At 51.4% G+C, this 14,697-nt stretch overlaps 1 protein-coding gene across 1 annotated transcript in view; it reads right to left on the reverse strand.

The window, feature by feature from the left end:
• The window catches only part of IFT54 (intraflagellar transport 54), a gene marked incomplete at its 5' end in the record, with an annotated part of 59,656 nt that overhangs the window by 2,568 nt on the left and 42,391 nt on the right, over window positions 1-14,697 (reverse strand). The window contains 1 exon segment of the mRNA XM_027773216.1: window positions 225-448. Coding sequence (XP_027629017.1) covers window positions 225-448 — 224 coding nt within the window.

Here is a 14,697-nt window from a genome sequence, read left to right on the forward strand (position 1 = left end):
TGAAGCCCCCCCCCCCCCCCCTCTGCTCCAACCCCAGCCCCTACACCCCTCACCTCTGCTCCATCTCCCCAGGCCCCACCTGTTTCCCCCAAAACCCCTACACCCCTCATCTCTGCTACTGCTCTATCCACAGTCCCCCACCCTCACCCCACACCTCTGCTCCACCCACAGCTCCCCACGCCCCACCCCTGCTCCCACTCTACGTGCAGCCCTCCACCCCTCACCTCTGCTCCTTGCGCAGGGCCTCTGCGTGCTGCTTGTTCTCGCCGTGCCACAGCTGCAGCTCGTTCTGCATGGCATCCACGTCCTCCTGGATGTAGTCCATGATCTTCCCCAGGGGCAGCGCGCTCTTGCACAGGGTCTGGATGGACACACGGAGCTTCTCGATCTCCTTGGACACAATTTCCTTCTCCTTCTTCCATGCCGACTCAAAGACCAGCGATTTCTCCTAGTCCGGGAACAGGGAAAGCAGCACCTCAGGCAGGCAGGAGCGGGCCAGAGGAGCACACAGCGCCGGCAGGAAGGCTGGGGCCGTGCCTCGCAGCGGTGCTACGGAAGGCCCAGGCCACGGGACAGGGTCAGCGTGCGGTGCCGAGCGCCTGTGAGCACAGAGGCCGAGGAGGGCTGCTCCCTCTCCTCCCCAGGGCACAGGGGGGCTGCCTCTACCTGGAAATCTGCGAGGGGCCTATTTTTTTTCTTTTCTTTGCTTCTTTCTTTCTTAATCTTTTTTTTTAAATTTTGCTGGAGGGCACAAGGACTCCCAGAGAGAGGAAGTGAGAAAGCACCCCCAGGGAGGATGGTGGCACTGCAATGCCTTCTCCATTTCTCCCCTCCAGGGTTCTGGGCACACATGCACATGTGCACCGCATGCTGGCCGGACCATCAAGTCCAGGACTGGAGCCGTGAGTGGGCCAAGTGGGGTCCAGCCACCTCAGCCACCAAGCCGTGGGCTGGCCTGGGGCCCGTTCCTATACAGTAAGATTCCAGTTCCCAAGAGACCAGAAACTTGCTGTGGTTATGGTTACAGGGTTTAGTGACATGGTTTCGCCATGCTGGCTGGCAGGATGAGGCCCAGCCCTGCGCCCCCCCCCTGCCACTACGCCAGTGGATGCCAGCACAGTGAAACTGACCGAGGTGAGAGGTACCGGTCAGCACCTCTCCACCAGGACCTTCCAGACAACCTGGCAGTGTCTGCAGGGAGCCCTTCCTGGACCCCAGCCCCCCACTGGCTGAGGTGCTGGAGCCCCACCACTCGGGTGAGCTGCACGCATTCAGATGCTGATCAGTTAGGATCGTGTTCCAGCTTGGAACTGAACCGCGTAAGCACTTGGATCACCGTGTAACCAGGTGTGCTCCTTCAACCACAATCATTCATGGTCGAGCACATGCACAGGACAGAGGAAGAGGCACTTCCACTGGGTTTGGCCGCACCCCCAAAGCCCCCATCCGCTGGGAACAGGACACGCACACGTGCCTGGTGTGTTTTCAGGCCAGTCGCAGCAGCTCACAACACCGCAGCCTGGTGCTACCTGCCCACCACAGGTCTGGTCCATATTACTTCTTTTACTGTTTTCTCCCGCTCATGATAGAGCGTGGGCTTGGGGCAGCGCCCCCCACAGGCTCTGGTCCCACGTGACCCATTTCTTGCCGCTGTCTGGCCTGCTGACCCTGGGCACACGTGCGAGCGCCCAGTTTCTGGCTGACGTGGATGGGAGTCTGAACCACAGTCACCATGAGGGATCCAACTTCTCTTGAGCAGAGCTTCCCCACTTTGCTGAGCAGCACCCCTTCCTTCTTTTCTCTTTTCTCTTTTTCTTTTGAAGAGGTTTTTGCTAAGACAGAGAGACAGAAAGGGAGAAATCACCCCCCAGGGGGATGGCCATGCTGCAACCCCTTCCCCTCCATTCTCCTCTCAGGATCTTGAGCACGCACGCACATGTGCCCAGCGTGAGTTTAAGCCACCACAAAATCAGCGAAGAGGACAGGGATACAAAGTAAGACTCAAAAAGCTCATCAGTGAGTTCAATAGGGCTGCAGGGGACAAATGCAAACTTTCAGTTCTATATGCCAGCAATAAACACATGGACACTGCTGTTAAAAAAAAAAAAGGGGGACCAGCAGTTAGTGTAATGGCCATGTCGGACATGGTCGACCTCAGTTCGAGTCCCGGACCTGGTAGCTTAAATTCACACCAGACGCGTGTGTGTGCGTGCCCAAGATCCCGAGAGGAGAATGGAGGAGAAGGGATTGCGGCGTGGCCACCCCCCCTGGGGGGTGATTTCTCGCTTTCTGTCTCTCTGTCTCTCTCTGTCTGTCTGGGACCCTGGCCCCTTTAGCAAAAACCCCCCCAAAAAAAAAAAAAAAACCCAGCAATGCCATTACAATTGCTCAAAGAAAACTACGTGGTGTAAACCTCAGCAAGCATGTCTAGGCACTGACACTAGGATGGCCCAGTACAGAGGAGAGATCCGAGGGCACCTGAGGAAGTGGAAGGGCGTGCTGCGGTCGCGAGCTGAAGACCAGCACGGTGAGGACATCAGTTCCCGCGCTCACACAGGTCTAACCCAAATCCAGACAAAGGCTCGAGCTAATTTATTGGGGATACAGACAAGGTTATCCTAAAATTTATATGAGAAGCCAAAGGAGCTAGAGTATCTAAAACACACTGAAAAAGAATAAAGAATAAAATCAGTCTACCTGATTTCAAGACTTTTCATAAAGCTACAGTAGCCAGGACTGTGGCACGGGCAGATGGAAACACAGAGACCAATGGAGCAGAACAGAGAACTTGAAGATAGAGGCTGGCTCCATTGCCTGGTGGTTAAGGTAGCCAGATCCCACATGGCCAACCACGTAGTTCAAATTCTAGCCAGTGAAAAATATGCTGTGTGTGTGTGTGCATGCACATGCGCGAACGCACATGCCCCAAATCCAACAGGTTGGAGATATGAAGAGAAGGGACTGTGGTTTGTTGAGGAATGCTTTCTTTCTCTCTCTTCTCTCTGTCTCTCTCTGGTAAGTGTACATGCAAATTAAAAATAAAACAACAACAACAAACAAATAGATCCGGCAGGGAGACCAAGCTGACCCCAGACAAAGGTGCGAGGTAAACGAGTGAAGAAGAGCAGCTTTTCAGCAGGTGACCGTGGGGCAGCTGGACATCCACAGGCAAAAATAAAGAGAGAAGCTTGACCTAAGCTTGTGCCTTACACAGAAATGGAATCAAAAAGAACCACAGACTTAAATACAGAACATAAACATACAACTGTGATGAAAAGAAATTACAGGAGGAGGACGTCTGCGGAATCCAAGCGCTAGGCAAAGAGTTCTTAGACTCAACACTAAAAGTAGGAGCCGTAAGAGGAAAAATTGATAAACTCAACTTTATCAAAACATTAGCACTGCAAAAGGCCCTGCCTAAGGGGCTGGAAGACAAGTTACAGAAGGGAAAAAAACATTTGCAAATCATGCATTTTAATAAAGGTCAAGTATCTAGAATAAAGAACTCTCAGAACTCAGCAGCAGGGTGGGCCACGCTACCCAGGAGAGGCTGTCCGGCTTCCCAGGTGACTTCCACAGTTTGAGTCCCTGCCTGGTGGCCCTGAAACACAACAAGCACACGCCCAGCAATGCCATTACAATTGCTCAAAGAAAACTACGTGGTGTAAACCTCAGCAAGCATGTCTAGGCACTGACACTAGGATGGCCCAGTACAGAGGAGAGATCCGAGGGCACCTGAGGAAGTGGAAGGGCGTGCTGCGGTCGCGAGCTGAAGACCAGCACGGTGAGGACATCAGTTCCCGCGCTCACACAGGTCTAACCCAAATCCAGACAAAGGCTCGAGCTAATTTATTGGGGATACAGACAAGGTTATCCTAAAATTTATATGAGAAGCCAAAGGAGCTAGAGTATCTAAAACACACTGAAAAAGAATAAAGAATAAAATCAGTCTACCTGATTTCAAGACTTTTCATAAAGCTACAGTAGCCAGGACTGTGGCACGGGCAGATGGAAACACAGAGACCAATGGAGCAGAACAGAGAACTTGAAGATAGAGGCTGGCTCCATTGCCTGGTGGTTAAGGTAGCCAGATCCCACATGGCCAACCACGTAGTTCAAATTCTAGCCAGTGAAAAATATGCTGTGTGTGTGTGTGCATGCACATGCGCGAACGCACATGCCCCAAATCCAACAGGTTGGAGATATGAAGAGAAGGGACTGTGGTTTGTTGAGGAATGCTTTCTTTCTCTCTCTTCTCTCTGTCTCTCTCTGGTAAGTGTACATGCAAATTAAAAATAAAACAACAACAACAAACAAATAGATCCGGCAGGGAGACCAAGCTGACCCCAGACAAAGGTGCGAGGTAAATGAGTGAAGAAGAGCAGCTTTTCAGCAGGTGACCGTGGGGCAGCTGGACATCCACAGGCAAAAATAAAGAGAGAAGCTTGACCTAAGCTTGTGCCTTACACAGAAATGGAATCAAAAAGAACCACAGACTTAAATACAGAACATAAACATACAACTGTTATGAAAAGAAATTACAGGAGGAGGACGTCTGCGGAATCCAAGCGCTAGGCAAAGAGTTCTTAGACTCAACACTAAAAGTAGGAGCCGTAAGAGGAAAAATTGATAAACTCAACTTTATCAAAACATTAGCACTGCAAAAGGCCCTGCCTAAGGGGCTGGAAGACAAGTTACAGAAGGGAAAAAAACATTTGCAAATCATGCATTTTAATAAAGGTCAAGTATCTAGAATAAAGAACTCTCAGAACTCAGCAGCAGGGTGGGCCACGCTACCCAGGAGAGGCTGTCCGGCTTCCCAGGTGACTTCCACAGTTTGAGTCCCTGCCTGGTGGCCCTGAAACACAACAAGCACACGCACGAGTGCACGCACGAGCCCCCACTCTCAGGGAGAGGGGACTGCAGTTCACCAGACTCTGTGGACGATGCTCACCTCCCTCTGTCTCTCTCCTGTGCGTGCACACTCTACCACAATAATGAAAAACAAAGGCAAAAAAAAAGCAAACAATGCAACTAGAAAATGGACAAAGGACACAAAGACACACGTCACTGAAGAGTATACACAGATGGCCGACAAGCACGTGAAAGTATGTTCAACATTATTAACTATTAGGAAAATGCGAGTTCAAACCACACTGAGCTAGTTCTCTAGCACTATTGGCATGGCTAAGATAAAAACAGTGCGGCACCAACTGCTGGTCAGCAGAGACACGCACACTGCTCGTGACAAGGTCACTCTGGAAAACAGTGGCGTTTTCTTTAAAAATTACACATACAATTACCAGGTGACCCAGCAATTATACTCCTGGGCATTTATCCAGAAAATTGAAGACTCATATTCATACAAAAACATGCATGCACATGTTTACACGAGTTTCCTTCAGAGTAGCCATAGACGGGAAACGAGCCAGGTGTCCTTTAGTGGGCATCGGTTACGTACACTGCAGCAGGTCCACACCACGGAAAACTACCCAGCGGTAAAAAGGAATGGGTTGGGACCAGCAGGCGGCATAATGGTTACATCACTGGACTCCCACGTAGTCGACCATGGTTCAAGTCCTGGACTTGGAAACCTAAAACTCATGCCGGCGCATAAGCGCACATGCCCAAAACCCAAGGGGAGACTGGAGGAGGACTGCAGCAAGGCCATTGCCTAGGAGGCGACTTCTCGCTGTCTCTCCAGCAAGCGCACATGCCCTATAGCAAAAATCCCTCTTAAAGAAGGAGCGGGCTGCAGACACACACAACCTGATGACTCTCAGGGAGAAGCGCCCAGTGACTAAAGCCAGTGGCAAAGGTCACACGCAGTAGGACTTCATTTATATAACGTTCTTGAAAAGGTCAAATTACAGCCACAGGGAATAGCGGTGGCTGTCAGAGGTTGAGGGGGGGCAGCGGTGGGAAGGAAGAGGGTGTGGCTCTGAAAAAGAGCCAGCGGGAGGGAGGGGTCCTGGTGGGGTGTGCGCCCCGGCCCCCTGGCTGCTGCAACGCAGTACAGCGGCTCTGCCAGGACTCCCCGGGAGGGAAAGGGAAGCAGTAACCCTCTGCCACTTCTTACCTGCACCGGGATTTACACTTACCTCAAAACAAAATGCTTAATCTCACTTTCTTCTTACCTGCACCGGGATTTACACTTACCTCAAAACAAATGGCTTAATCTCACTTACCTCAAAACAAAATGCTTAATCTTTAACAACGGCAATGGTGATATAAATGCCTTTAAATTAAAATACCAAGTGACTACAATGAATTTAATAGAGTAATAAACTACTTCCCGAAGAAAAAATGTGTGTCATTATACACACATCAATAAATCTCGCACCGGGATTTACACTTACCTCAAAACAAATGGCTTAATCTCACTTACCTCAAAACAAAATGCTTAATCTTTAACAACGGCAATGGTGATATAAATGCCTTTAAATTAAAATACCAAGTGACTACAATGAATTTAATAGAGTAATAAACTACTTCCCGAAGAAAAAATGTGTGTCATTATACACACATCAATAAATCTCTCACTGACTTGGTAGAGAAACTTAAAATTCCATTAAGTAATTCCTGTACACCCGGCACGGTGGTGACCAACACACACTGTCTGGGGTGATGAACTGAGCGTGGGAACCTAACAGGCATCCTATCGTCGATCCTGGGGAGTGGGTGGACAGTGGTGCAGTGGTAAACCAGGGGACCCTGCCAAGCTGACCCATGTGGAAGGGCTGGCCCAGAGACCTCCCGATGCTCGGGCCAGGAGCTGGGTCTGGCAGAGGCTGGAGGTGGCCCTGGCGCCATGACCCTGTTGGGGATGCTCGCTCACTCACTCATTCTCACAGCCTCACTCATGGAAGAACTGAGTGAACTTGGAAACACCCGAGAGCTGCTGCGGGACCAGACCGAGCAGAATGTGGCTGCTGTGGTTTGAAGGCGTCCCCAGGTGCATGTGCCCCCAGGTGCACGTGCGAGGCTTGCCTAGGGTACAAAGGCACTGTGAGGAGAGGAGCGAGCCCACTCGCGTTGAAAGCTGGGGGCTCTGCGAGGCGGCAGGATTAGGTACAGGGAGGATTTCATCAGCGTGAAGCCCTACAGTGGACCTGGTGGCTTTATAAGGAGAGGTAACAGGACCACAGAGGGACGCGACACACGTGCCCACCACCACGTTTCCACCAGCAACAAGACCCTCCCTCGCCAGACATGGCCCTGAACCCCGGACCTCCAAAACTGAGCAAAGTAAACCTCCACCTCTTCCTCTCCTCTTTCTTTCCTTTTTGTTAACAGTTTCCTATTTTTGTTTAAATTTGCTAGAGAACATGCATGCTGACTGGAGAGACAGAGAGAGGGAGAGAGAGAAAAAGCCCCCCGAGTGATGCGTGTCACACCCAAGCCCTTCTCCACCATCTCTCAGTACTGCTGGGATTTGGGGCATATGTGCACAGACACTTGGCATTTTTCCAAACTGCTAGGGCTGGGGTTTGAACTGCATGTGGGATCTGGCTCCCTTAACCACCAGGCCACAGGGCGGCCCTAAACCTCTACTCGGGTATCCAGTTATTAGCCAACAGAGGATTGCCCCAAACCCTGACCCAGCTCCTTCATACTGCCGGCTCCCTTGTAAACCCTTATTTCTGCCTCACAGAACCAAGCAGAATTGGGAATACTAATCTCTAAGTTTGTAACTGTATTTTTAAAAGGTTAAGAATTTAAAACAAAGTATGTTTGGAATTATGATCGCCAGGAGAGACTTTTATGATCCTAAAGGCACTGGAACACACTGCTGCAAAACATGGAGATTTGGCCGTTTCCAGACTCTCATATAAATTATCGCAGCAGGGGTGGGGGTGAAGTCACCTTTGGAAAGCACACCCCTCTGACAAGAGGCTTGATTTACATGTAGCTCACAGAGGCATATCAGCAACTTTCCAGATCAACATCAGCTGGTTTTAAAGACTTCTAACACATACAGTAACGCTTGAGAATGGACGACAAAGCCCGACCCAGGACTTGGAGACTGAGCAAGAACAGTGTTGAACTCTGTCCTGACACTAACCCGACCTCACACCACAGGGCTGCGGGCAGGCTCACACCGTAGAAGGCTCGCCCTGCAGCTGGAGCGGGGTCAGGTCCCAGCACCTCCGCCCCATGGATTGCGACTTCGCCCACCTCCCGGGCCCTCGGCTTCCTGGAAGCCAACAGTAGCAGGAAGTCTATCCTGCAGTGAGACTCAGTGGGTCACTCAGGCCTGCAGCTCAAGGCCTTACACGCAGTGGCCCTTGGGTGACGTTCACCCCCTGAAGGGGAGCTGAGGCCCCCATGGGATGAGGTGCAGGGGCGCCCTGCTTGGCGCACTCTACCCGGCGCCGACAGCGGCCGCGAGGACTGTGGCCAGGCCTGCAGCAGCACTTCAGCGCAGGGAACACCGCCTCAGGGCCAGGCTGCTTTGGATAAGGGTTACTCTGAGTTAAAGACATGCTTCTCCAAAATTGCAACGAGAGGCGCCCTGCTGGGTCAGACAGCAGACACGCTTCCCCCTTACGACGTGAGCCCAGTGCACCGAAGCGGTTTTAGAACTTCACAGTAACTGTTTTTCTTTCTCATCTTTTTGTTTAGATTTTTGCTGTAGGGTACATGTCCTTGTGGAAGGGAGTGAGAAACTGCCCCCTGGGGATGGCTACACTGCAATCCGTTCTCCTCCATTCTCCTCTCAGGATTTGGGCATGCACACACACACACAGTGTGATTTTCAAGCCACAGGGTCCAGGGCTCAAACTGCGGAGTCAGACACATGGGATCCATCACCCTGACTACCACACCTGCTGGCCCTACAGCAAGTATTTCTCAAGAACCAATGTTTTATTTCTGTGCATATAAACAAACTGCCACTCTCATTTCATTTCTACAACCTGAAAACTAGGTGGTTTTATGGGCAGCAGATAAAAACCTGCTGCTCGAAGGCAGGAAGACTCCATTAGAAGGGACAGTCCAGGGCCAGCCCCTCACAGAGCAGTGAAGTTCCATGCAGAGGGAGCTGGATCCCCTGTGGTCAACTGCAGTTCAAATCCCAGCCTGGAGGCTTAAAAAACATGCTGGCCCTGTGTGCCCAGGGTCCCAGCAAGATGGAGAAAAGAGAAGAAAAAGGATTGTGGCCTGACCAGGCCTCAGTAGGGAGTGCTTTTGCTGTCTCTGTCTCTGTTTCTCTCTCTCTCTCTGATGTGAACACATGAATGGGACCAGGGCCAGTCCCTGGGCCGGGCCAGAGCTGGGGCACGGCCCACCTCCGCACTTACTGCACCCTGCGGACGTCCCTGTGTGCCCCCGTTCCCTATCCCAGGAGACGGGGTCGCGCCACTTCACAGACTACTGCAAGGGTTTGAGATGGGCGTATGCAATTCCTGAGCCGCGGAAGAAAAAAGAGCGCTATACATGGCAGCTACTGTTGGAGCCACTGCACGGTCTGTAACTAAGAGGGCTGGTGGCAGGCTGCCGCAGGAGAGACGCCACAGGGAGAAACAGCATCGAATGTCAACCACTGTCACACACTCAGTCCTCGGGAAATGAATGAGGACCCCTTAGAACTCCATGAGAGGTAGGGCCAGCCCCACATGCAGCAGCTAACGGCTCTGCAGAGGGACCTGAACTCTATATGGCCAATCGAGGTTCGAGTCCTTGCCCCATTGACTTGAAAAACATTCTGACCATGCCCAGGATCCTGATGAGATGCAAAAAGTGAGGGAAAAAAAGGATTATGACTAGGTCCTGCTGGGGAGGTCTGTCTCTTCCTCACCCCATGCATGCACATATGTCCTCTGGAGGAGAAAAGGGTTATGTGTAAAGTGTGAGCGAGTAAGCAAGCCGTATAAGCATGCTGGCATAAAGAGTGAGCGAGTAAGCAAGCCCAGTGTAAGCAAACTGTGCAAAGCGTGAGTAAGCAAGCCCATGTAAGCAAGCCTGGTGTAAGCAAGCCCGTGTAAAGCCCGTGCAAAGCGTGAGCGAGTCAGCAAACTTGGCATGACTCATGGGGTCACTGTGGCTGAAGCAAGACCTAAAGCACAGAAGGGAGAAGACAGATGTTCTGGTGGTCTTTCTGGCAGACCTGTAAGACTGAAATATGTTTAAAAAATCATCTTATCACTGAAGGGTGGCAGAATATGCCACCGCAAAAACATCCCATTTTGGCAAAAGGATTATTTTGAGTTAAGAGACTTTACAGAGGGGGCAAGAAGGTACTCTAACCTGCCCCTTTTTCCCTAAAAGCATGGAAGATGTCCCCTCCCCATTCCAGAAGAACAGTCCTACCACCAGACACGGGGCGATGCGAGACCTCTGCAGACAGACTCAGGGAGAGTAACTCCAGTCCTCTCGCCCCGGATGTGCTTGTTACTGTCCCACGACCCCCCCCCCCGGAGGCGGCTTGGGCCCTCCCCGCCTCAGTCTTTGTTCTCCTGTAGGGCTGCCGTGCTCACCCGGACTGTGTGCACGCTTTCCTCCTCTCGACCCGCTTATCTGCGTTTAGTTTGGGGGCCCCACCAGAGACCCTGACAAGGCAGAGGTAAAGTCTTCCTCCCCGGTACCTCACAGAGGATTTACTATACTGACATAGCCGAGGTCATGAAAAGACGCCATGAAGGGAAGGACGGAAGAAGGTGAGGTGAACAAGCATGTCAATGTGAGCTGCTCCCCCGACCCCCATCACTACCATCCACTATGACATGTTATTCTTCCCTAAAACTGATTTCTTAAGAACTGGGTTAGGGCTTTTGCATTCAATTCTGCACACTTAATCAATGTAATGCTTCATTTTAATTCATTTCACCTATACATACAACGCCCAATAAGACTCTGTAAGCCACATAAGTAATTTGGCATTTTCTAGCAGTTTCATTTAAAAAGCAAAAATAAACAGTAAAATGAATTTCAATACATTTTATTTAACCTAATATATCCAAAATATTATTCCAACATATAATCAATATAAAAACTACTAATAAAGTATTTTACATTCCTCTCTCACAGCACAGGCTCTGTGTCAGCATGTATTGCACACAATGGTCCGTCTCAGCTGGGACCAGCCACCTACTGGGAGCTCGAAGCCACCGGGACGAGCAGCACCACACAGGCGCAGCCTGCTGCACGTGGCCCTCGCCAGGGAGGGTCACGTGCTGTCCACTGTTCGCTTCAGGGTGTCTCGGTTTTCGGGACAGACTATGTCTTCTGAGCAGCTTTGCTTTTTCCGCAAGGACACCGTCTGTCTGAGCCACTCAGTAGCTGGGCATGTCTTCGTCATCTTCGCCATGAAGTGACCACCTGGCTGGCCAAGCAGCGGGACACGTGGCCCTCCCGGACGCTCCGGCTCACTCTCCATCTGCTTCTGCCCTCGGGGCTGCCAGGACACCCGGAGCAAGGCCGATCTCGAGTCCTTTTTTTTTTTTCTTTCTGCTATAGGGTACACTTGTAGGATTATGTGTTGTTGCTTTAAATGTTAAAAAATCTAAGGGCCACTCCTGTGGTGCAGTGACTGAAGGGAGCCAGACCCCACATTGCTGATTGTGGTTCAGATCTCAGCCCCAGCAGCTTGAGAAGCACTCGGGGCATGTATGCACGCGTGTCCAAGACCCCAGCATGATGGAGAAAAGGAAAGGGAGTTGTGGCATAACCACACCCCGTGGTGGGGCTTTCTCCTCTGTCTCTCTAGCAAGTACATGTGCTTTGCATTAAATAAATAAATAAAATTAAAAAAATAAAAAACCCTTGAGCCCAACATTGTCAGTGTTGTGAGGTCCCTTTCTATCTGGCGGATGAAAGCCCTGTTAGGGCAGACTCAGCAGGTTAAGCTGTGCGCTCAGGAAGAGTACCCACGCACCTCTGAACACCCAGACGGTCTTGTTTCTTATGGCTGAGTAGAATTCCACAGTGCCTATGTGCCACATTTTTTAAATCCAGTCATCTGTTCTCAGGCATTTGGGTTGACTCCACATCTTAGCAAATGTGAATAATGCTGCAATAAACATGGGAGTGCAAGTTTCTTTCTGAGTGTTTTCCTATCCTGCGGGTAAGTACCCAGGACTGGGATTTCTGAGTCATATGGTAGCTTCTATTTGTAGGCTTTCAAGAACGCCAGAAAGCTTCTGCATAGCAAAGAAACAATAGTTAGGGTAAAGAGACGAGCCTCAGAACGGGCGATAAATTTGCAAACTATGCGAAAGCAATGAGACCCTGACAGTTGATACAAAGTGGATGAACATGGAAGATTTAAAGCTAAGCAAAGCAAGCCAGACTGCAAAAGAGACACTGCATGAGCCTGCTCAGGATTGTACCACATGTCTGCACTTCACGGCAGGAACTGACTCCCACAGGGACTGAACGGTGCGAAAGCACAACAGCAGGGAGGGCAACTGTAGGTGGCAGGCAGCGTAGGAGGGGACGGGGGAAATACTAGGTCGTCGGGAAGTCAGGACATATTTTTCTATGTTTTTCTATACAAACATGTGTCATAACTTTCCCCATGCCTCTAATTTAACAGACACACGTGAAGTTATCTGTTGAAGATAATGTGTGTGGTGATACCTTTGACTTCATTGATGTGCACTGCACCAATGCTGGGAAAAAGCCTTTTGTACACTGTGGAGATTCACGGTGATTAAATGTAAATTTAAAAAGTATTTTTAAAAAGCATAGTACCCCATTTAGGTCAGAAGGCTGTGAAATTTCATCCTCATCATATTTTACTAGAAATCTGGATTGCTATACAAGTGACAAATGTCCAAACTGTGGCAGAAAACCAGCTCGCAGAGCTGTGGCCTGAGAGCAGCCGGCTCAGCTGGCAGCCGCGAGCAACCACACACAGCACCTCCCGGCAGCTCCCCCTCTCTGAAGCGTTAGGGACGTGCCAGAGGTCACTACTCTCTCAGGGTTTTGTTTTTCACTTCTGGCAAATATTCCCTTATATTTTGTCATTCATTCTCTTCTGTTTCCCTATCTTTTTTTAAACTTCTGTTCAGTAAGCTATAGAAGTTCCCCCACCTCCTTTTACAAAAATTTGCTGAAGGGCATGTGCCCTTGTCAGAGACAGAGAGAGAAAGTGAGAAAGCCCCCACCTCCGGGGATAGCCATGCTGCGATCCCTTCTCTCTCGTTCTCCTCTCAGGCTCTTGGGGCATGCATGCACCTGCAACCAGTGTTCTTCAAATCACTGAGTCCAGGACTTGAACCCCACAGTCAAACACATGGGATCCAGCTGCCTTAACCACCATGCCACTGGCTGGCCCCAGAAGTCACGTCTTTAACAGTTCATGATAACGTGCTCACGTCTAATACCAGACCAGGCAAGGCAGAGGGACAGGAAAGACATGAGCCGCTCCAGGGGAAAGACAGGGACTGACCTGGGCCTGGCCCCTGACCCTACTGACTCACAGGGTCCCGAAGCCACTGCAGGGGAACAAGGGGAGACCAGAGTGGGGAGTGTGCCACGTGGAGGGAGGGAGGAAAGCGGGTTCTGTGGGGCTGAAGACGGGGCAGGGACATCTACACAGACACACAGCAGCCCAAGAGCTCTCCGTGCCAGGGAGGAGCTGGACACGGGCGTCCACGCCAGGCAGGGCTAGCAGCCACAGTGGCAAGCTGCCTGCACTGCGGGGGTCAGACGAGCAGATGCAGTAAGGAGAACGAGAGCCACACCTCGTCATGGGAGGAGGGAGACAGAGCAGACAGACAGACTGCTACAGGGGACCTGGGGGCACGTAGCAACCGGGGGCACGTGCTAGTGTGCATCACGGTACACAGAGACACGTGTGACTGTCCACATGCCTGTGTACACACAGACATGCATGCAAGCACACACACACGTCTTTCTCTCTAGCTCTGCTCCTGGGAGACCCTGAGCTCAGAACGCTCAAGAGCAGGGTGTGCAGCCACCCAACCAGCAGCAGGAAAGCAGCTGCAGCTCCAGGGTGGAGCTGGGCAAGGAAGAGGCGAGGCAGGAGCGTGACCGTGCCAAAGAACGATGGTCGGGGGACGGCCACAGCAGCCAGTGGCCAGGTGGAGGCAATTTGAGCACGACAAGCAGACAGCAAGAGACTCTGGATACCGTGGGGTCCCTGAGCCCATAGTGACTTAAACAAGTGATTAAAGTCAGTGAGGCAGGGGACCTTACATGGTTCCAAGGTACTTTCAACAAAATACCCACAGCCACAAAACTACAAAGTGGCAGGGGTAAAAAAAAGGGGCCCCCATGGCGGGCCTAGACGGTCCGTCCTCAAGAGTCTAGCACGGCAGCTGTCCTGGGACACACAGGAGCCTCGGCCTCACCTCGGAGGGTCCCGCGAAGGCCTGAAGGCTACTCTGCACAATAACACAGTGACGTCAGCAGACCCAGCTGAGGGACCGTGCTGACTACCGTCAAGGGTGGGAAAGCTCAGGAACCGCACCAGATGGTCGCAGACAGAACAGACCAGGAGCAGGGACGCCCAATGTCCCACATGATTCTGCCATGAAGGACACACGTGTGACAACTGGCCAAGACCCCGCGGTGATGGCGAGCAGCACTCACGTCCCACGTCCCAGGGAGGGTGGCCCGTGCGGTGTCGCGTGATGCCCACATCTGCAGGGCTCCTCAGTAAGTGCTTGGACTGGGTCAGCTGTCACCCTAAGAGCAGTGCAGGTGGCTTTACTGAACGGCGCGGCCAGC

This window comes from Tupaia chinensis, unplaced genomic scaffold, assembly GCF_000334495.1.
Source record: "Tupaia chinensis unplaced genomic scaffold, TupChi_1.0 Scaffold000332_1, whole genome shotgun sequence".
Classification (NCBI taxonomy): Eukaryota; Metazoa; Chordata; class Mammalia; order Scandentia; family Tupaiidae; genus Tupaia; species Tupaia belangeri.